Below are 22,297 nucleotides of genomic sequence, written 5' to 3' on the forward strand. Positions count from 1 at the left end.
TATCGATATTGATCACGATTGATATCAATATAGATTGACGGATATCGATTCTAAATTAAACCATGCCAACGAGACACTGCATTTGAGCAACAAAATGGAACCAGATACATTGGAAGCACTGGTCTTGATTGGATCCAAAGTTCCAAAGTGTTCAATATAATTTCTCATATCTTATCAAATCACCATATCTATTGCACCATCAGCGTTCTAGATGGATGGATACCCTCTTTGGATTGATGGATAATGTACGGAAAAATAAATTAGAAATGGGAAAGTTGATTTTTTTTATCAAATAAAAAAAAAAAAGTGAAGTTTTTAGGCAACATATCTTACATTTGATGATGCCACCAATCATTTGCTTGGAGCTTAGGGATTTCGCACAAATAAACAAGGTGGAATATTGGTCTTGATAATAAACATGGCTTTGAAAGGAGTAGAATGGCAGTGAACATAATCTGTATAGCTAATCTCATTTAATTGGAAAATTTTGGGTTATACATTGTAATGAGTTTGATTAATTTTGACAAGTCTTGACATCAAAAGTCTATTTAATTACCTTTCCTTCTGGAACATTTTTTTTTTCATAGCCAAGATCTATTTTGTCTTGTTGATAGGTTGATCTGATCACTGATAAATGGGTATTTTGGAATTGAAAAAATACATATCAAATTTAATGATCCCTCTCAATTACACGAACAATAACAAATTAGACCTGAGCATGTAATAGTTCTACTAACAAATTCAACAAGAATTGTTTGATTTATTGGAAGTTTGCAGTTTTTTTTTCCTTTCTTTATGAAGGCCCATAGACCATTAGGATGGCATCCCAAGAGGACACCAGTATCAACAAGGACTCGAAAACAAAACCCCCTAATTGAAACTTGTTTTCTGATTTATGTGTTTATTAGAATAAACAGCGCAGAAAGAATTGTGTGGAAACAGAATCAGCCCCATTTAGAGGTTTGGTACCCAGTCCACCTCTAAAGCATATATATGGACTTCAGTGTTAAAAAGGATTCTATGATACTATGATATTTATCTAGAATAGGAGGCTTTAGTACCATTATTTTTATTTATTTTTTTGTTAGAAAGGAGGCTTTGGTCCCACTGGATGTTAAAAGCTGAGTTGGATTGGACTCATCCCAAATAAAAACTCCTTTTCATAAAGATGATAAGATCGTTATAAATAACCACATTTTTGGCTTGCAGAGATGGGTCCCATACCCTTTTATTTAGCTGGCGTTCAATGATCCTAGAAAGATTGGGTGGGCTAATATCAGTACCGGAAAACCATCCGATCCGACCAATTCATATCGGTACTAATGCCGACAATTAAAACCATGTGCTGAATCGCTGATTCAGATAATCTAGAACAGCTGATATGATGATATTCTACTTATGGGCCCCAAGGCAAAAAGTTTAATGCAAAAGCAAAGCCAAGTGGTAATTAGAGTGGAGTCTGGAGATAAAGTTGCAGTCATCTTATGAAAAGCCAACATCAACACCACCTTTCTCTCTCTCTCTCTCTCTCTCTCTCTCTCTCTCTCTCAATACTCATGCAAATCATGAAGGCGGCTAATGGGAAGTGGGTTCCCCGGATTATACTCTGCATCAAGTTTCTGATCCCATTTTAAGTTCCAAAGTTCAAATCTGGCTCTATCATGAAATCAAGCTCACGTTTTGTCCATTTTTGTGGGAGAATATTATATTTTGATTTAACAATCCATTGTGTGGATAATAGTTGGATTTTCTTTAAACCGTGTATACTCCATATACAAGAGATAAGTGCAATCAACAATAAAGTGAAGGCTTCATAGTACCAACAACCAACTACCTTAAGTGGTTCCTTACCCAATACTAAAAAAAATTCGGTGGTGGGAGACAGCTCCCCAATCCCATCATTATTGGCTAATAATAAGCATTTCTCACTCAAGTTTCTAGATAAAAGAACCAGTACAGTTCTTTGTAAACTACCTTATGTCACAAGGTCATATTTGTTTGATAGGTGCAAGTAGATTCAGGCATTAGAGAACTCACACCCATCTACTCTTCTATTTTTGCATGAAATAAGTAGGGAAACAGTAAAAAATGAGTTTTAAGGTTTCATAAGATTATAATTAACTGTAGTAGAATTCTACCAAAAAAAAAAAATTAACTGTAGTAAAATCTACTAGCATTTCAATAATTTTTTTTCTCTAGACTTAGAACCCATTCTTGAGGCTCATCGTCAACTCGTTTTTTGTGAGAACTTGACTAGTGATATGCATGCATATCATAGTTAGTTATGATCTTTTGTGCAGGTCTCTTCGCTAACTTGTCCAGGGTAAGAAGAGAGCTCTTTCCTGTCAACCATGCAATAGAAGAAAGTCAAGTAGATTACCGACTATTTTTCCATTTTTTTCCCCTCTTTGTTCGAAGAAACCTATTACATTCATGTATCAATTTCTTTCTCTGTTGAAAAATTAAATCAGCTAATTAGTGCCAAATAAGTTTAGAAAGACGAGCCTTGACCTGTTTGCAGAAAATCTTTTCCAATCTTCACACAGGTCACTGAAACTGTATAAAACAACTGAACACAACCACTCTAAACAGAACTGGAAAACTGAAACTTTCAGGAAAAAAAAAGGGGAGGGGGGAAAAGGGAACTATTTCTAAATAGACAATACCCTTGTGAGCAATACTGCAAAAACTTTATGGCCTTAAGGGAAATGCATTAGGACCAATTAAGACCAGAAAATCTCACCATTGACACATGAAATATGGCAATAAGTTCGTAGAGCAAGGGCTCACTGTGAATTTGCCAGCCCAAAATTGGTATCGGCTGCAAGAAGAATAGTTGGATGGCAGACCCCTGGCTGTCATGTAGAAGAATAAGAACCTGTGGCCTATAAACCATAATCTGTTTCAGCTCTTTTCAGCACAGATGTCACCCTCATGTAAAATTCTGGTTCCTTTTCCTCTATATCATCAAGCGTCCTTGCCTCATGCTCGTCAGCCTAATAAAAAAAATTGGGGGTGTGGGGATGGGCATCTCATTTTAGTAATGAATAGAATAGACATATGTTGAAAACATTATAAAACTATGACCTGCCCCAAAATCAATACAAAATCAAGTCCAAAAACTTTTTCTCATTGAAAAATTCTGAAGAAATTGACTAGAAAAGAAAATTTAGTGTGGTACCAAAACCAAACAAAGCAGAAGAACAAGCAGAACTTACATGGCAGTAAGAACTAGAAAATATTACACATAATATGAATTGGAAAATTGTTTCCTCTTTGTAAGAAAGTTTCCATCGCTACAGCTATGTCTGCCATGTGGAGTGGCTTATGTGATTATTCTGACTGTTGGATTAGGCTATCTTCTGGATTTCCCACATGAAAAAACTTAATGGTCCATCGTTTATTGAGCTTTTCCCATTAAAATCAACTTTTAATCAACTGCAAAGCCTGGAATGCATGAAGTCCCAAAAGCCTGAAACTTGGAACACTAGGGGAGGATGCCAAAGATTAATTACACAGGATTTGAATGCCAACAGAACTGTCACATGACAGATATAGCTTCCAGTGCTGGAATTCGTTTCAGTCACTGCCAGTGAAAGGAAACCACTCACATATCTATGTATATATGTCAGTTTCCTAAAGAAAAATCTACATCCTTGCAATTTTTCTTTTCTTTTTTCCACTAGACACCTGCAGTTAGCCTACAATAAGAATCCTTGAGTAATAATTATTTTAAGGATAAATGGTAATATATTCAATATAATTCACCTCATCCACACTACTCAGGGAAATACCCTCTGTTAGCATAAGATCTTCCCTCTGTTCAACAAGAAATTGGCTTACGGTATCAAGTTCCGGAACCACGAGCACAAGGGGAGGGACAGGAAACCAGACAGAAATCAACATGATCTCATATACTAAATTGACCAAAAAAGCAATATGCAAACCTAAATCATTGACCTCATACTCAAATAAACTTGCAAATCTGAAAAGTATTCTAGTTCATAGGAGTCACTGCATCTAGGCAACCCAAAGCGTTGGAGGGGGGCCTGGACACAAGGTGACACCAGCCAGGCACCTAAGTGCCCTCCTCGGTGACCAAGGCAACCAAGGCAGCTGGATGCCTTGACAACTATGAAATCTAGCTTGAAATTTAAAATGCATAATGAACAAACTCCATCCAAACAAGTTTTGAAACCTGTCTTCTATCCTTAATCCAAGGGCAATCAGGGGAACAAACCAGACAATTAAGTGAAAACATAGGTGCTGCTAGGTGAAGAATTTGATAGAAATCTGACCTGTGAACTTGAATAAAATAGGTAGAAAGATAGAAGAGATAATAGAGCAGGAATCCCCCTGCAGTGGTTTTGGAATCCACCAAAAACATGTGACAAGAAAGTGTTCACCTTAGCCTTCGCTTGGAATCCACCTAGTACACCACTAAATCCAAAGCATAGTTGTCACAACGTCTAGGTGACCCAAGGCGTTGAAGAGGATCCAAAATCAAGGCGACCAAGGCGCCCCCGCCTAGTGAGCAAGGCACCTGCACGCCTAAGGCATCGTCTAACAACTACGATCCAAAGCAGAAAAAATTCAGAAAATTTGAACTGATATTACTTCAAATATATAGGGAGGCCTATGTCCTTTACATCTATTTATATAGCCTTTGCTAACCATTAATAGGATAGCATCAGAACTGAATTACAGATGAAAAAAAAAAATCATAAAAGAAATAACAGCCTGATTTACTAAAAGGCGGACTCTAGAGATGGAGAGAGAGAGAGAGAGAGAAAACAAGATGAGCAAAGATGAGCTGGATTGCTAATATCATGCCAATTCCAGCAAAAGATACGATAAAATAATAAATAAGAAGTGAAATAGAAAACAACTACAAAGAGTCCAAGAGTATAACTTTTTTTTATCTCTATTCTATTCTATGGGGGAGGGAAGATGTGAACCAGAAGGCTTGAAACCAAGACCTCCTAGTAGGATGGGCTTTAACACTCCACACTCTACCATATGTGCTAGGCACTTGTTCAGTAAGACCCCAACTTAGCTAAGTAATAAATCCCGTATTCCTACCCTCCTACCCATATTTTAGGCCCGTTAAAGTGGTCAAATACAATAAAACTCATTAGGCTCAGCGCATAACTAACCTAGCCCAAGGCTTATTTTGAATAAAATAAGATTCCTACTGTGATTTATTGGCATCAAGAAGTTTGACGGTCAGTCCTGTTTTTACATGTATAATCCTTGGAAAAATGCTTTTGATTATATCTTAAACCCCTGACCTACCAAGGAAAGAAAAACCCTAGACCATATGACTAGCTTAAACTATATGATTTTGTGATATTCAAACAACATACAAGAACTTATGGTAAAATTATCTATCCCAACTTTTTTTCCCAAATAACTCAGGTGACCATTTGGTACAGTATCTCCAACTCTCTCCCCACCCCACCCCGCACCCCACTGCCCCTTCTATTTTTTTTCTTTTACAATTAATAGGAATATCACTTCTGTCACTTTTTTTGTTATCTTTCTTTTTCCCCCTTTTGTTGCATGTAATGTGCAGAGCTGGGCAGTTTGTGGAAAGAAGGGCCAGATCAGTCTGCTCGAAAAAATGCACAAGATTAAACAGTTCTGTACAAGTTCAGATAATTTTGAATTTATCCTGAAACCAATCTACTGAGGAGTGTAAGATGACTGATTGTCCTGCTCCTCTGGGTAGGTCTAGGTTTTAAAACATTGATCCAAACCAAGGTAGAAAATAAAAGTCTTATCAAGATAAGATACATTGGTTTCTTATAGGTAGTTACCAAATATTACCTCTTTAAATTTCAGAAGAACCAAATTAGACACAGATGCTGGCTTTGCCCGGTCCCACCTGAAAAAGCAACAGAAACAACACAATAATGAGGGGAAAATGATAAGCAAGGAATAACATAGAACAATATTAGTCTGTCTCTATCTTATCTCACATGAACATGCCGGCGCATGTGCTCAAACACACAAACGAACATAAATTAGAGAAAAATCACGTGCAATTGCAAACAAAATAGATATCCTGATCACAAACAGAAACTTTATCAACAGGTGATCCTGATCCCAATTGTTATTTTGTTTTCTATCCCATAATCTAAGAATTAAGAGCCTTAAGATGTATGTGTGAGCCAAACCTAACAAAAAGAAAAAGAGAAAAAATGAATTGAGAAATTGGGACATATGTTTGTTGAGAGTCCATTAGCTTCTCTAATTCTTTATAGCAATCAATTTTAGAGGTACCCAGGACAAATTTAAGGAATGAGCTTTGTTCTTGTTGTTGTGTAAACGGTTGTAACATGGTATCAGAGCCAGGAGGTCAGGTGTTCCCTGGTAAGTGCGAGGGGTTTGTGTTATGTGTTGTGTGCCCCTTGGTGCCACATGATGGTGTCAAGTGCAAAGGCGTGTGTATGTGTGGGCCTGCACATGGGGGAGATGTTGTTGTGTTGATACACATTGTTGTAGCCCTTATTTAACAGCTAAAACTTTTGAGATAAGCAGCTGTAACAGGTCTTTGATGGCCCAAAAGTATTTCAGATCCTGTGCAGTTTTATCCTTCATCCCGCAATGTTTACTTTAAGGTTGTGACTGGTTGCTTTCTCAAATTAAGTAAAAAAGAACAGGAAAGGGAAAAAGATTTACAAAAAAAAAAAAATTCCTTCAGTAGTTGTTTGGATGCACTGAGAAAATCAGGAGAAAACAGATGACAAAATTGTCCAATGATTTTATTTACATATTTCCCACCTTGTGAGAGGAGGGAAAGCTAAAAAGTGACCAGCTTTCCCTCAAATTTCTTTTCCCTCTGTTTTCCCACGTAATAAGTGAGACCCAAAACCAGGAAGTGCCTTTCTCCAAATCCGTTACTTTTAACCTAAGTTTCTCAGAAAGTACAACCATATAACCAAATTTTTTACCTTTCCCTTTTTTTTTTCCCCTAAATACGTGGGAAACCAACGAAATGTAGCCTAAAGGAAAATTTTGGCATCGAAAATGGAAATCCTACAGAGGAATAACATGATGATTTCTAGGTTAATCATATCCACTCCTGGACTAGCTCTATAGTTATAAAAAGTCAACTGGCAGGCCAATTGAACCATACTCAGGTAGAACCAGTTTGTTATGGTGCAAAGACTCCAAAAAACTGCATGGAGGGAAAACTGATTCAAACCACCAGTTTCATAGTTTCCTTGTGAATCATGAGGATCAGCTAGTTTTTATATTTTTCTATTTTTTCATTATTTCCATTTAAAATTATTCGACTGGTTTTTCCACACCATTAGACTAGCCAAAAGAGGGTTGGATAACAAACCCAAACCAGCTCCCCTGGCAGCTTAATGGCTACTCTAGTTTATAAACACTGGCTTTGACATTGAATGCAGATGCCTTTGTTTGCCTGCCCATGCGCACAATGTGTTCATAAAGAATACAATCACCAAAAGCATAAAATGGTCTTGTTTCTTTCCAAAAAAATTTCCTGGCTAGAAGAAAAAGATGATTAATGAAAGAAACTTTTACCTCACAAGCATCAACTCATTAACAGATCTCCACATACCCCGTCCCACATCCTTTGCAGATTGATCTTTCGGGCTTCTTCCATGCCACATTTCTTTTACAACATACATCACGTCCTCAATATCTACCTTAGAGAGTGGATCAAGCAAAAGATGAGATACAAAAAACCACTTACGATAAAAGCAACAGATAGTAGAAAACCAGGTCTATGGAGAATTTAATTATCAACAGACAGAAAATTCTGTAACAATCAAGAAAGCAGGATGGGCCTTCATGATTCAGCCTTATAAAGTCAGGTCCTAATACAAAAATGAAATGGAGAAAAGTTCATCTGCTTGCCCTGAAAAACATAATGATGAGATAGTTGAAGGTAAGTGACTTCGTATAACCAGACCCACCCCAGTAATCACTTGTCCCAAAACCGCTCTAATGGCAAAATCAGAAGCATCACACATCAGTTCAAAAGGCTAGTAGGACCCTAAATGATGCACAACTCAACTACACTACCACTGAAAAAGAATTTTTAACTATTGTATTTGCATTAAAAAAGTTTCGGTCTTAGTTGAGTCAGATGTGGTGGTGTATATTGATCGTTCTGCTCTTAGATACCTTGTTCAAAAAAAGGATGCCAAAACCCGTCTCATTAGGTGGGTTTTACTTTTGCAAGAGTTTGATTTGAAAATTAGGGATAAGAAAGGAAGTGAAAATCTAGTTGCAGACCATTTATCCCGGCTTTCCAATTCCTTGACTTTGATTCTCCAATCAACGAGAATTTTCCTGATGAATAGTTACTTGTAGTGTTCAGTGGACCAGGTTTGTTGACATTATCAACTTCTTAGTCTCGAGTGTGACTCCAGATCACTGGTCCACCCAAGATAAGTATAGGTTTCATTCCCAAGTTAAGTATTTTTTCTTAGATGATCCTTATTTATTTAAGATGTGTCCGGATCAGATTATCCGACGATGTATTCCTGATCATGAGCAGCATTCCATTCTCTCTTTTTGTCATGATCAGGCATGTGGGGCCTATTTTAGTGCGAAGAAGACTGCGGCCAAAGTTTTACAGTGTGGATTCTATTTGGCCTAGTCAGAGGGAGATTGAAACAGAAACTAGGTATACAAAATATGAAACATAGTAAGGAAGAAGAAAAGAACAGAAATCTCGAAGAATATTAGAATAAGAAAATATAGAAGAGGGGTAAGAGAGAGGATAGAGAATAGTAAGGTACCTTAGCCACAGCAAACAATTCCATAAGCAGCAGAAAACTACTTAAAAATTTTAATTATTTTTCATTCAATCAGCCACTAAATTCATGGTTTGCTAGTAAAGACGGGCATAAGTAATAACCAACTTTCTTGAACCACCATAATTAGTTCCTAGCTCAGGACTAACCACAATAGTATCTTGGCTATAAAAGAAGGAACTAACTCTAAGTCTCTGAACTACTTTCTACTTTTGTGGCCAATGGCATAGACATGCTAAATAGACTCCAATTACAAATTCAGCAACTCCACTTGAATGCCCCAAAGTATAGGAAATAAAAAGGAAGCTAGAATTTCCTATTGATTTATTTTTAAAGTAGTGGTCTCATCACAGCATGATAGCCCTTCAGTAAAGAAGGCCATAACTTTTCCAAAACAGCTCCAATTTGCATGATCTTAGTTTTAGTAGAAAGCTAACTAGATAAGCAACAACTCAGCCTTTTCCTAAATAAATGGGGTCACCTACATGGATCTGAGAGAGGGGTAAAATACTTTAAAAAAAAAAAAAAAAAAAAAAAAAAAAAAAAAAAAAAGAGAAGAAGGGAACATGGCAACACCTCAGAAAAATCCCACCTAAATGGAGTTAGCAACTAAATTATGCCAATTGGACAAGTTTCCAAATGGCACCTTAATCATGCCAATCGAAAAGGTTCTAACAGTATGATCCTCCAAAAACTGACCCAAAAATAGGTGAAAGCAATAGATCTGAATAATGGCTCATCAACCTTTTGGAGATTGAGATGCTTCCGCATCATGAATGTTGCAATTCCAGGCTCTATTTGGATTGTAGGAGTCCAAAAGCCAGGAAATGCAACTTTTTTTATTAGATAAAGTAGTGTTACCCATATCACTATGCATCATGGGAAATTCATCCAATTGATTATGCTTCAATTCCCACATTCAACAGGAATCTAATCTCCACCTAAAGTAATGGACTTTGATTTATATTGAGATGCTAGAATCAATTGCTCTGAAAAAAAAACTCTCATGGGATTATAAGGGCACTAAAGGGCTTAAATTCATTAAATCCTAGTTCTTCCAATGTAGGAGGTTGAATTTATTGTGGATCAGAAATACAAATATATAAGAGAAAGAAAGAAGGGTGAAGCCTGTGATCATGAGAAAGGAAAATTATTTAGATAAAGTAGGGTTAACCATGTCACTATGCATCATGGGAAATCCATCCAATAGATTATGCTTCAATTCCCACATTCAACAGGAATCCAGTCTCATTCAGAAAATTACATTCTATAAATATTGCAGCAGCAAAAATAATTACATCAACCAAATTAGTATACAGTACAATGGTACCAGGATCTCAGTTTCCAGACAGGCATAGACTTTATTAAAATACTTACTAATAATTAATGTATAAAGATTGGGATCTTGGATTCGGATGTCTCCAATGGTACTGATCCAGGATCTGGATCAGAGTGGAATCATCAACCAGAACATGATTCTCACAAATCTTCCTCACTCGGTAACTGGAAAACTGAGGCTACATCGTGTTACCTTAAGGATCAGGATACAAGAGGAATATCAGATAGGCTGATCCAGTCCCAATGCAAACAACCAAGCTAATTAATTATAACTAACATAATTGTCAAGGCGTCACGTTGGCGACAAGGTGTTTTTAAACACCTGAGTGAATTCCTTATTGTCGCACACCTTGATTTTATTTTTTTATGCATTTTCTAGCATTTTGGTTGGATGGTGTACACTATTTAAATACACTGTATCATCCATATTTATTTTAAAAAATAAAAAACAAAAGAAAGAAACAAAATCGGAGATGAAAGAAGGGAACTTGAAGAGGAAGAGAAGACCAAAGAGAACTCGTTGCCTAGTATCCTGCTTAATGCGATCACACCAATACCAACAAACAGGCGAGCTCCTCATCCTGCTAGCAGTGACAGTTATGCTTCTTCTTCGGCTACTTCTTTTTTCTTCTCCTTGTTCTTTTTCTTCTTTTCCAGGCTACCAACAGTGATGGTGGCAGCTGAAGAAGAAGAAGCATACCTGTCACCAAGTTACTCAGACGGACTCAAGTTGCGAGGGCGATGGTCTCGGTAGAGACAACCTGAATTCCTTTTTGTAATAATGGCTTGGGTCGCCTGGTTGTCGTGAAAACTATGATAACTTAAGTGTAGAAAGGGAAAAAAAATCTAGTAATTTGCAAAAAAGGAAAAACCTAATAATCTTCTACATTCTCACGAATCAACTCTCTGCACCGTCACCCAATACCATGTTAAAATCATTTGCAAGTCTCTTGCTTCTCTGAAGTTGAAAGGTCTTTCATGGGAAATGGCCAACAAGAACACAACCACCTGTGACGTGCTTAAAAGACGGTTGAAAGGTAGGCATCTTTCGCCTCATGCTTTCAACTGTGCCTTTCAGATGGTGTATTGGTGGATCAGATTTCCAATTGTTGTTTTTTTGCCATGGACACATAGACTCTTCTTGAGTCCCTAGAATCTAAATAGGCTAGTTCCAGTTCCAAGGGAAATTTATCAATTTTTGCACTTTTAGCTATGGATTCCCACTAGAGAGAGGGGAAAGCCTTAATCAAAACTTTCTCCATTTGCAAGACAATGGTTGTTATGGGAGGAGAAGATGCAAAGAACTCCCAGAACAGAAGGTGAACACTATGGGAAATCATAACATTCTCTCTAACAGGGAGTTGCTCAAATTGCAGTGGTCAGAAGTGTCTGAGGGACATTCATTATTTGTTACATTGGAAATTGGATGTAGATAGAGTACTCACATTTTTCACTCACACAAGCAGTGATCCTTTGGTCCTTTCATTTGTAGATGCCATAAAATCAAATTTGAACAGCTCTTCTTTTGGTAATCCCGGCCAGGAAAGGATTGGTGGATTTCCAAGAATAGCATGCATGGCATTATTCAAGTACATCTTATGGCCCGTTTGATAACGTTTCTGCAGTTTCTGTTTCAAGAAACGGCAGAAACATAAATTTCCGTTTCTAGAAACAGAAATAGAATTGAAGGTGTTGGATAAGTCATGTTTCTGAAAGTCGATAGTAACCAACAAAAGAATGGCCACGAGTCGTTTCTAGAAACGGCAAAACAAGTTTCGCCTGGTTCGTTTCTTAAACCACAAATAGGTAGAAATTTCAATTTCTATTTCTAAAAACAAGTGAAATGAAACAGTTTTATGATTTTATCAAATGCTTTAGTAGAAACGTTATCAAACGGGCCCTTAGGTTCAAGTACATTTTAGGTCCTCTGGATGTAACTAGTCCAGTAAATGTGAAAGGCAAGGTGTATGGGCTGAGAAGAGCATCCTCCCTGGCATTCTTCACAGTTAGTGCAGTGGTGGGAGGACATGTGGTGGTGATTACTATACTTGGTAATAAAGTTTGTAAGAATTTCAGGAAGGTTCAGGCATATCACTATTGACATCTAATAGCTTTCCCATATTGTGTTCTTTGAATACGCATTGTTCAACTAATTTCAAAGCTTAGATGAACTTGGTCATTTTCTTGATTTTGTTAGAATTTCTTTGGATTAACCGCATCTTTACTTTGCATGTTAAATTAAAAACTACACCTATTCAGTTTATTGATCTATGAATTTTATTATATCAATCAAGTTACCCTAAAATTGAACCAGTTGATGAGTTTCCTGAGTTTATGCTAGGTTGCACTATTTCCAAGTATTTGAGTTTAGTTTCAGTGAACACCTCGTTGCCATTCCCATGTAGAACCTCTATGATCCATACATACACTCACAGATGGATAAGCCCTCGGCGGAGGAAAGAGAAGGGGGGGGACAGAGAGCACATGAGTGGTAAATTGTTGAAGATCCATATATTGCTGACAACATAAGTGAATGTTTAACGATTTAGCAATATTTTCCTGTAGAACTGTTCATTCAACAGGTACAAGTAGCTCAGTCCTTTCAACATAATTTTATTGTTCTTTTTATTTTTTTAATTTTTTTCCAGCTGTGCCTCCTGTTATACTATAGAAAAAGGGAAGCCTATGGTTGCAGAAAGACTAAAACAATCAGAGTAGCAAGCTCAATAGTTTGTTCTCCTAGGACCAAAATAGGCAACTATTCAATACATAAGTACATAAATAAAAATAAAAGAAAGCAGAAATTGAGTATAAATTAAAATAATTCCCTACTTGAACTTGCATGGCAGTCCCATAGAACATCTCTTCATGCTCAATAAGGCGTTGATGAAGAGTCCGGTAGTGATCCATATCCAAGTTCACCACTGGCTCAGTTTGCACTTGAAACCCGGCAAGCTGTGTCACAACATAGGAGGCCATCACCTGTCCAAAAATTGCAGGAATAGTCCCCAGAACAGGTATTATGCGGACCCTGAAACCGGGTACTATCTGATATCAGGATTTCCAAGTTAGCAAGTCAACATTCACATCATTATAAGTGGTGAAAGGTCATGATATCAAAATAGCTTATTATGCAATATGCAAAACAACATTTTGAACCATCAACCAACAACCGTTGAAAAAACAATGAAGTTAAAAATTGTCATTTGCAAAAGTTTGCATGCCTAACCCTAGTACTACAAACACATGTTAACAAGTACAATAAATGAACGATGATAGCACACATGACCATGGACAAGTGAATATACCACAGAAGAAAATAGTAAATCACCCTCACCTGATAGTCCAAAGGATTTTCTTCTCCACTTGAACCCTTAAAAGGAAGCAGCTTCACTTTTGGTTTCTCCAATGAAAAGACAACTGGTATTCCACCTTCAATGCCATAATCTTTCCTCAAGCGGTATCTTACCTGTAAAAAAGAAGTTTTATAGTGAACGTAATATGAAGTATGAACAGTACAAGCAATTTTACACCTCAATAATAAAATGAAAGATACAGCAGAAGTCAATTCATGCACTCCTACAATTTGATAGGAAGGGACAGAAAGAGAAATGAGCATGATTAATATTCCTTGAAAAGAAGAAGATTAGGAGCTAAAAATGAGTAAATAAGCACCCGAAACACACCATAGTAAGCAATCAACAAACTGAATAAACATTAATGCATAATTGACCTAAAGAAAACACATGGCTAAGATGTAAACCCAGTAAACTATGCCTGCTAAGTAAACGCTATAAGAAAGGCAGCAGATAGTAGAGTTGCAGGTAAAACCTTGAAAGAAAAAAATATTTAACCTGATCTGTCCTATATCCTATGAAAAGGATCTCATATCATGGGTTTGGAAATCAATAAGGGTTGGGAATTAAAATTTCAAACATGCCAGGTGAAAGAAGAAAGTCCATAACATCTGCTTGTCCATTTCAATAGTCTTCCTAGCATATCAAGGGAGTAATGAAGATCAATTGGTCCAAGGAGTTATGCAATGGAAGAATGTTCCAATCTTTGTTGGGTTGGGAATATGGGAAGGAGGTAAATAATTTGAAGGAAAGTATATTCACTTCTAAATTTGCAGTACATTCATATGATGAACTCGAACCTAATTACAATCTTAACACAAAAATTTGCAGTAAATTGCTGAATCTACATTGTGATGGCTGAAACTTACATGCCACTATGCCACGACTGAGATGGTTCAGCAACTATGTGTTTTCAACAAATAAACAAATATAGGTGGAAACTTACCGCTCGAGATAGTGGGTCATTTATAGATTCTCTTAAATCAGCAATGCGAATTCGTGTTGGATCAGCCCTTGCACCTGCACCAGTAGCAGAAAGTACCTTCAAACCCCTCCTTACACATGCAGCAAGAAGTGACACCTGTTACATAACAGTAATAATAAATTAGAGATTAAAAAGACATAATTAAAAATCCTTTCCTACTAATTAAATTATTTATTCAAAATATTTAAAAATCCAATTTTTAATACTAGAGACATTATGCATGCACTAATGAGTTTCATAGTAGAACTGAGTCTCAGGAGGGAGGGCACCAAAAAGTAAATTGCTTTTGGTTTTGCATCTTCTTAGTTTTATTAGAATCCTGTACGAGTATCAAACACCATTGGAAGATGTAATAAAGTCTTGAAGTTGAAGGAATCAAGGCAGTACAAGCATGCAGGGAGACTTCTCACTCACTTTGAAACAAATTAAAACAAGTTTACTCACAGAAGCCAGCACTTGCTTGATATGATCTAGCATTTATCATTGTGTAACAGAAAGCATCCTCCACATACAAGAGAAGGCAGAGGAGTGCAGCAAAATTTTTGGAGAGGAAGTTGCAAAAACAATCATGTATCAGAGACAACTATTTTATACTAAGTTGGAAACCGACGCAGAAATCTGACAGTTCGATGCAAAAAACCAATCATGTATCAGAGACGACTATTTTATACCAAGTAGGAAACTGAAGCAGTAATCTGACAGATTGATGCAGGAGCATAGAAAGAAGCCAGATATTTCATTGAATTTCCTTGTTCTCTACTACAACAGTACCATGCAAGTTTGTTTTTTCGTGATTTGATGCTGTTTTTTGATACATCTGTTATTGTTCCTTTGGTTTGTGTCCGTTACTGTTGTCTCCATCTTAGACTCTTAGTAGTTACAAAGTATAATAAAGCAGCATGGAAGAAGTCAGACTAACATTCTAGCAGTGGAATCTTACTTCTAATAAAATGGGAGACAGATGAGAGCGCACTATCAGCTCATCACACAATATCCTAGTTTTAAAACCCTAGATGATGCAGTTAGCCAACCCCAATCCCAGATTCAGAATCGGAACTTACATTGGCTGCAACACAGGCCTAGGTTTAAGGGTTTATCAGATGATCCAAGGCCTGGAAGCTTGCTGGTTCTGTATACTCCAGCACCCTGCGATGGGGAAGGAAGGGGAATAAAGAAGAGGATGAGAGAGAGAAAAGATAGGGAGAAGGGGAGATCAACGGGGACGTCAAAAAGGGAAGAGAGAGAATAAGATGTGTTGTCCAGAGGGAGAAGAAGACAGCCACCTGAGAGAGAGAGAGAGAGAGAGAGCCAGACGAATGGGCAGAAAGGAGGAGAGATCAATTTGTCTAGAAGGAAGAGTAATGGTGTCCAACCCAAAAGCCCAAGCTTTAGAGGGGAGAGGCCCTTCCAAGGTCATAAGCCATGCAACGCACACTAACCGACCAGCGTGGAACTATAACCCCTCCCATTATTGGCAATGAGTGAGTGCGCATCAACTCCCCCCCCCCCAAAGCTTTGAGCCATGGGCCGCCACATGGCCGGTGCATGGACAACCTGCTCTGTTACCACTTAATGGCATCCAACCCAAAAGCTCAAGCTTTAAGGTAGAGAGGCCCTTCCAAGATCGTAAGCTCAGCCGCCGCACACTACCTGAGCACACACTACCCGACCAATGTGGGATCAAAACCCCTCCCATTCCTGTCCATGGAGCACACTCATTCCATCAAAAAGAGGTTGTGCGTCTGTGTGTGGTGTGTGTGTGTGTGTGTGTGTGTGTGTGTGTGTGAGAGAGAGAGAGAGAGAGAAGCCTTCCTCCGTCAGTTAGCACACTTCACAAGAGTTTTTCTTTTTCATTTTCATGCCAATTGATAGGCATTACATGGCTATTTAAAGACCAAAAAAAGAATAAAATGGAATCCTTCTGATATCCAACTTCCCACATAACTGGACTAACTTGGAAACTAAAGATGGGACTCTTCTAGATACTTACTTCCTATCCAAGACTTCCCACAACAGCTAAGGAATGGGTCCCACAAGAACTCCGTGATTGCTAAAATTTAATGTTTACCAAAATGTTCCTTCATACAAACTACCAATGGGCTCAAATAAAAGACTATTACATAATCAACTCTTAGAAGACTCGAAACAAATGAAAAAACTATCCTATGTATCTAGGCCTACATTATTATTACAACACATCCAAGTTACAAAAATATATAGGCCCAAATTGAGGATCAAGCCACATCCAATGGTCGTGATCACGCTCTCGCATCAATAGATCTTTACTAAGTATATGGCTTTAGTAGGGAAGTTATTGAACTAATTTCTAGACATGTTGGTTTCACTGCAGACTAGGGGGGAAAAGAATGATAAAGCATCTAGCAATAACAATACTAGTAAAGTAGAGATCAGAAAACTAATAGGCAAAAAGGTCAATAAGAACTGCTTGCACCAAAATAAAATAAGTATCCATGCAATGAACAACAGGATTACCTCAAGATAAATAGTCATGTCTAGTTCCCGATAAAGGCTGTCGATATGGAACAGCAATAACCCACTTTAAAAATATCAAGATCTCTAACAAGATAAGACATGCTAGTTATGTATATATACTTCTACTTCTAAAGGGATATTTATATAGCTGAACATTCTGAAATGTGCATGGAAAATCATTAGTACATTAAATCCTATGTGCTGAAGGTAAACTTAAATAATGTTCAAAAGCACCATGAACGATTTGGAAATGATTTGGAATATGCCTAAAACAACAATTCCATCCTTAAATGTATATATTGAATTCAATAGAAACAATAAAAAATAAAAAATATTATAGAAACAACAGAAGAATTAAACATTACATCATATAATGTATCGAACTTTTCAATCATTTTAAACAATATTGTCATAATAGACTTCATTTTGCACTATAACTATTGGTTATGCACAAAATACAACGTAAGAAACACTTGCATAAAGATAGCCAGTAAGAGATATGTTGTTCAAGGGGAAAAAAGAACAGATTTTATTAGCAACAGGAAATCAGTATGCCAGCACTATGCAAAATTGGAAATAATAATACTACCTTAGTATCAATATTATCAATGCAGTCCAGAACAAAATCAGGCTGGCCAGAAAGAATTTCTTCCTCACATGATGCATCATACAGTTGCACTCTTGCATCTACGTGGCTTTCTGGGAAGATAGCTGAAAAGTGCTTCTTAAGACAAAGGGCTTTAGAGATCCCAACATCATCTCTTGTTGCCACAGCATGCCGATTCAATGATGAAAGTGATACCTTTTCAAATCATTACAAAAAGACTGAAATTATATACATAAAAATTCACGACATACTCCAAAATCAACAATCAAAGGTGTATTTGCAGCAGCAACTTGCAAATTTCCCAACAGCCCGTCGTTTTTGCATGAAATTTGTTAACAAAATAAGTCGGATGATTGGATGCTCCAATACGGAGAAGTGATTTGATTCATATTGAAGGAACTAAAAGAACCGAGGACAGACCTAAAATGACCATAGGAGAAGCGATGAGAAAAGACACGCATAGCTTAGGCCTTGTATCAAGTATGACCTCGACTAGAGCTCACTGGAAGGCGATGATCCATATAGCCGACCCCATTTAGTTGGGATAAGGTTAAGTAGTTGCTGCTGATGTTGTTTTCTTCACACACCAAAACACACACACACTAAGGATCCACCTTCAAAAAGGCCTTACGGATCAACACAGTAATAGCAAAAATTATTGAGATAGAAAATAACACATTACTCATTGTAAAAAAATGTTCTAATCCCTTATTTTAGTTGCTAAATTGTATATAGTGAGATTAAACTTCAACGCCAAACGATAAATGTATGGGACCCACAGAACAAAAACTCAAAAACAAGCCCACTGCAACTAGTAAGTCAGTCCGCAACAGTGTTTTGTATGCATCACATACACATTGATTTTATCTTGGAATGCTCACATTTCTTTGCTGAAAATTCACATAGATGATAATTTTCAGTAAAGAAGAGAAGATACCTGATCAAAGTCAACAAGACGGATCCTGCCAACCCCTGATCTCAGAAGCATACAAGCAGCATGACTCCCAACTCCTCCAACACCAATGACTACAACAAAGGATTCAGTCACTTTCCGTTGGGACTCCAGGCCAAAGAATTGGATATTCCTAGTATTAACAGAATTAGAGAGTGAACAAAACATTCTAAAATCTTCAAGTATAACAAGTTTTGTCTCACATACAAATTATACCATATAAACCAACCTAAGTTTTTTAAGGTAATTTTTCTTTTCAAGTTTTATCAACATAACTTATTTTCTAAAGTGAAAAAAACTAAAACAAAATCCAACATCAATAGAAATGATACGAACAAAAGTACATCATGCACAACCACAGTGGACTGTAGCCTACACACCATGTCAATATTGCAGAAGGTGGTTCCCTTTGTGGTGCATTGGATCATGGAAGGAAAGAAACCCAAAAAGCTTCCAAAGCAAGAATAGAGGCTTGCCATGAATATGCAAATACATTGCTAATGGACGGGACATCAATTCCCAATGAGTTTCAAGAGATAGACAGAAAATGTGTGGTGGAGATCTAATGTCCACTCTAGAATTGATTTATTTGTATTTTGCTTCTTTTTGTAGTATGTATTATTTACCATACAACATCTTTACATGTGGTTCTGAGTTCGACTCCTCTTACTTCCTCGGGGCTACTCACACAAGGGTGTTTAGTGCTCTTCACTACTTTCAATGAAAGTTGAATGGTTCTCATTCAACCCTGGTATGACACGGTCCATGCAGTTGTAGGGTCGATATGGGCCTACGGGACTAGTCAAAGGCCTGGATACCCGTCATTAGCACAAAAAAAAAAAAATGTGAATACAATGCTGAAAAAAAAATGAAAATATGAATCTCTGGAGTCAAACAAAGCCATCCTCAATATATTCCATTGTCAAAACTAATCAAAAGAAGCATACTACACTACCTTGTCAGGTGTTCAGAAACTATTTCATCTTTTAGAATGTCCAAACCAACCACCCCATTCCCAGAAACATCAAATCCCTGGCTACCCCCTCCAGATATATGTCCTTTACCTGCCATAAAACAATAATTAGAAGCATAATTCACACTCATGTGAAATAAACAAACCAACTTAAACTAAAATCTTTCCTTTTAGTAGAACCCAAACTAAAATCAAGGACCAGTGAGGTGATGAGTGGGGAAACAAGTTGAAAATGATAAATACTTCTTTTTTTTTTTTTGGGACTATCCTATCTAAGTGCCCAATCAGCTACAAGAGAGGGGGGAGTGGATGCCTTATGGCACAAGGTGAAGACTGGAGCTTACACTATTTGGTGAGCTTAGCCATTTGATCAAGAGTCTTATGCAAACAAGAATACATATACATCAATCTAATAAATGGATCTGCCTCTCTGGCTATGTAGCATACAAGTTTTGTCCGTCTCATATCTTTAGAGATGAAAATGTTCTAGCTGAATACAACAACAAAACTCAGCCTTATCCCAACTAAATGGTGTCAGTTACATGGATCTGCAAGAGTGTCAAATAGTAATAGAGTTATAAATTAAAAAGAGGCAGAGAGAGAGAGAGAGAGAGAGAGAGAGAGCAAATTAGCAACAACTCGAAAAAATCCCACCTAAAAGGGGTCAACAACACGGATCCTCACCCTCCAAACAACTCTATTTGAAGTCATACTAGAGTCAAGATCTAAACATTGTATGTCTTTCCTTACTAGTGCTCCTATAGTCATTTTAGGCCTGCCCCTACCTCTTTTAGCTCATTTCACCTTAATTTGATCACTCTCCTTACTGGTGCATCCACAGGTCTCCATTAAACAAGGTCATACCACCTCAAACGGCTTTCGCGGAACTCGTCTTGGATCGGGGCAACTCCAAATATTTTTAAGAAAGTGAGCTGTGAACCATTTCAGTAGCTTTTTTATTTTATTTTATTTTATTTTTATTTTGGGGTAAACCATTTTGGTAGGAAGGATGAGCTAGATTTGATAATCAAAACTGTATTGATATAATGATGGAAAGGCTAGGATGTTTTCTTAGCAAAGCTCCACAGGAAAAAATGGATTCAGTCAGTAACCCTTGACCAAAACCATATTATCAACAGGAAAAAGGTGCTAATCCCTCCTTTCCAGACAGAAAATTGAAACTTTACAGTAGATAACCCAGAATTATCTCCACAATAAATATCCTTCTATTAATTCTCCCTCACATTCTGGTGTTTGGATTCTGAAGAAATAAAAGTGGACTTAACCGTTGCTCTTCCCAGTCATTAAGATTTTATCAAAGCTTAACCGCAGAGGAGACGATCCCTCTGCAAATAATCCACCAATGTGGCTTCTTAATTAGAAGCAGTCCCCTTCCACAGACTATTATTATGATGCCCCTTAGTTGCATTGTTCCATAATCATTTTAATTTCATGTTTCTCAATAAATATCACACTCTGCAATAACTATCTGTTATATTAGACTACCTCCATAAATATTAACAGAGAAGACTAGTTTAAGGTACTGATTGTACAAATAGAAGCCCCGACATCTTCCTAAGGTTTGCACACCTAATCTAATTCCACTAAGTTTTGCTGAAAGCCTGAAACTGTTAAAGCCTTTCCACAACCAAAACTAGAATAGTGATGAGATAGATAATGATGCAATGATTTTCAAGGCCACCTGTGATAGTAACTGACATCAAACGTAGAAAAGGCACACTCTCACATTTACCCATACATTAACAAATCTCTCATTCTTAAGCTACATGACTACAACCCAAGACTTCGAAGTACTAGACATTAGCCACTAAGATATAAAATTTCTAGGATGAGAGTGTAATGAAGTTACTATCGAACAAAAACTTGAACAAATTTGGTTAGACAGTCAATTTCTCATAATACTAGAATCAACTTAAGATCATGTTGAGAATGAAGCCGTAAAAGGATATGACTTTAATTATGATCATCCATAAAAAATAACAGAAAACAAATAAGCAGTTAATTCAGTATGAACGAACAGGCTACCGTTGAAATATGAAATTAGCTTTCGCCAAAAGAACAACTTACTACTGAATTCATTTGCCTTGCTACTACATCTACTTAAGACGTTTCTTCTGCAAATACCAAAAAAAAAAAAAAAAACAAACAAAACAAAACATTAACGACCAGAAAATTAAGGACTTCTAAACATGAATTCTACAATTCTGAACCATATTTTTAGAAAGTTGTGAATCTGTAAGCCCAGAAGAATGAGGCTGAGGATGTAATCTCACCTGGAGAGGAGCTTCAGAAGAGCGATGGTAGAGACGGAGCCGAATAGAGCTCCCGCTCCAACCAAAACCAAGCACTTCAACCTCTCCACCATTTTCGACCTTCTCTCTTCTTGTCCCAGCTCCGAGTAAAGAACAGTGAGTGTACGCCGTGGTTGTTAGAGGAGCAGAGAGTCAAGAGAACCTTCGTTTTGTTCGATTGATTGTCTCTGCGTCTTTCGAAGCCTTAGAAGATCAGGAAAGCCCTTATTATTTGGTATTACTTGTTTCGCTGTTTTATGAAAGGGGAGTCCCGGTCCTCCTCCTCCCGGACGAATATTAACCCTGCCCCATTTCGGAATTTGGATCTTCTCGGACCTACCTGAACCATGCTGTGTATATGTCCAAATGTCCAATGGAAGGAAAGGAAAAAGCACTTAAGGGCTGTTATAGTAAATATGAATACTCACAAATGGCAATCTGCCTCAGGATTCGGTGGACGGTTTAATAGGCACTCGATTCTTG

General features: G+C 37.3%; 1 protein-coding gene across 1 annotated transcript; it reads right to left on the bottom strand.

Annotated features, from left to right (window-relative positions):
- Nucleotides 1-2,407: 2,407 nt before the first annotated feature.
- LOC122092613 (tRNA threonylcarbamoyladenosine dehydratase) lies at nt 2,408-22,078 on the bottom strand. Its single transcript, XM_042662835.1, has 11 exons — nt 21,797-22,078; nt 21,591-21,637; nt 19,485-19,593; nt 18,515-18,662; nt 17,560-17,772; nt 14,439-14,573; nt 13,474-13,605; nt 12,969-13,184; nt 7,558-7,682; nt 5,830-5,887; nt 2,408-2,996 (listed from the first exon to the last, which is right to left on the bottom strand). Exons 1-11 carry the CDS (start codon nt 21,886-21,888, stop codon nt 2,886-2,888), a joined length of 1,386 nt encoding a protein of 461 aa, XP_042518769.1. The 5' UTR covers nt 21,889-22,078; the 3' UTR covers nt 2,408-2,885.
- Between the last annotated feature and the right edge of the window lie 219 nt (nt 22,079-22,297).

Source organism: Macadamia integrifolia, chromosome 11, assembly GCF_013358625.1.
Source record: "Macadamia integrifolia cultivar HAES 741 chromosome 11, SCU_Mint_v3, whole genome shotgun sequence".
NCBI lineage: Eukaryota > Viridiplantae > Streptophyta > Magnoliopsida > Proteales > Proteaceae > Macadamia > Macadamia integrifolia.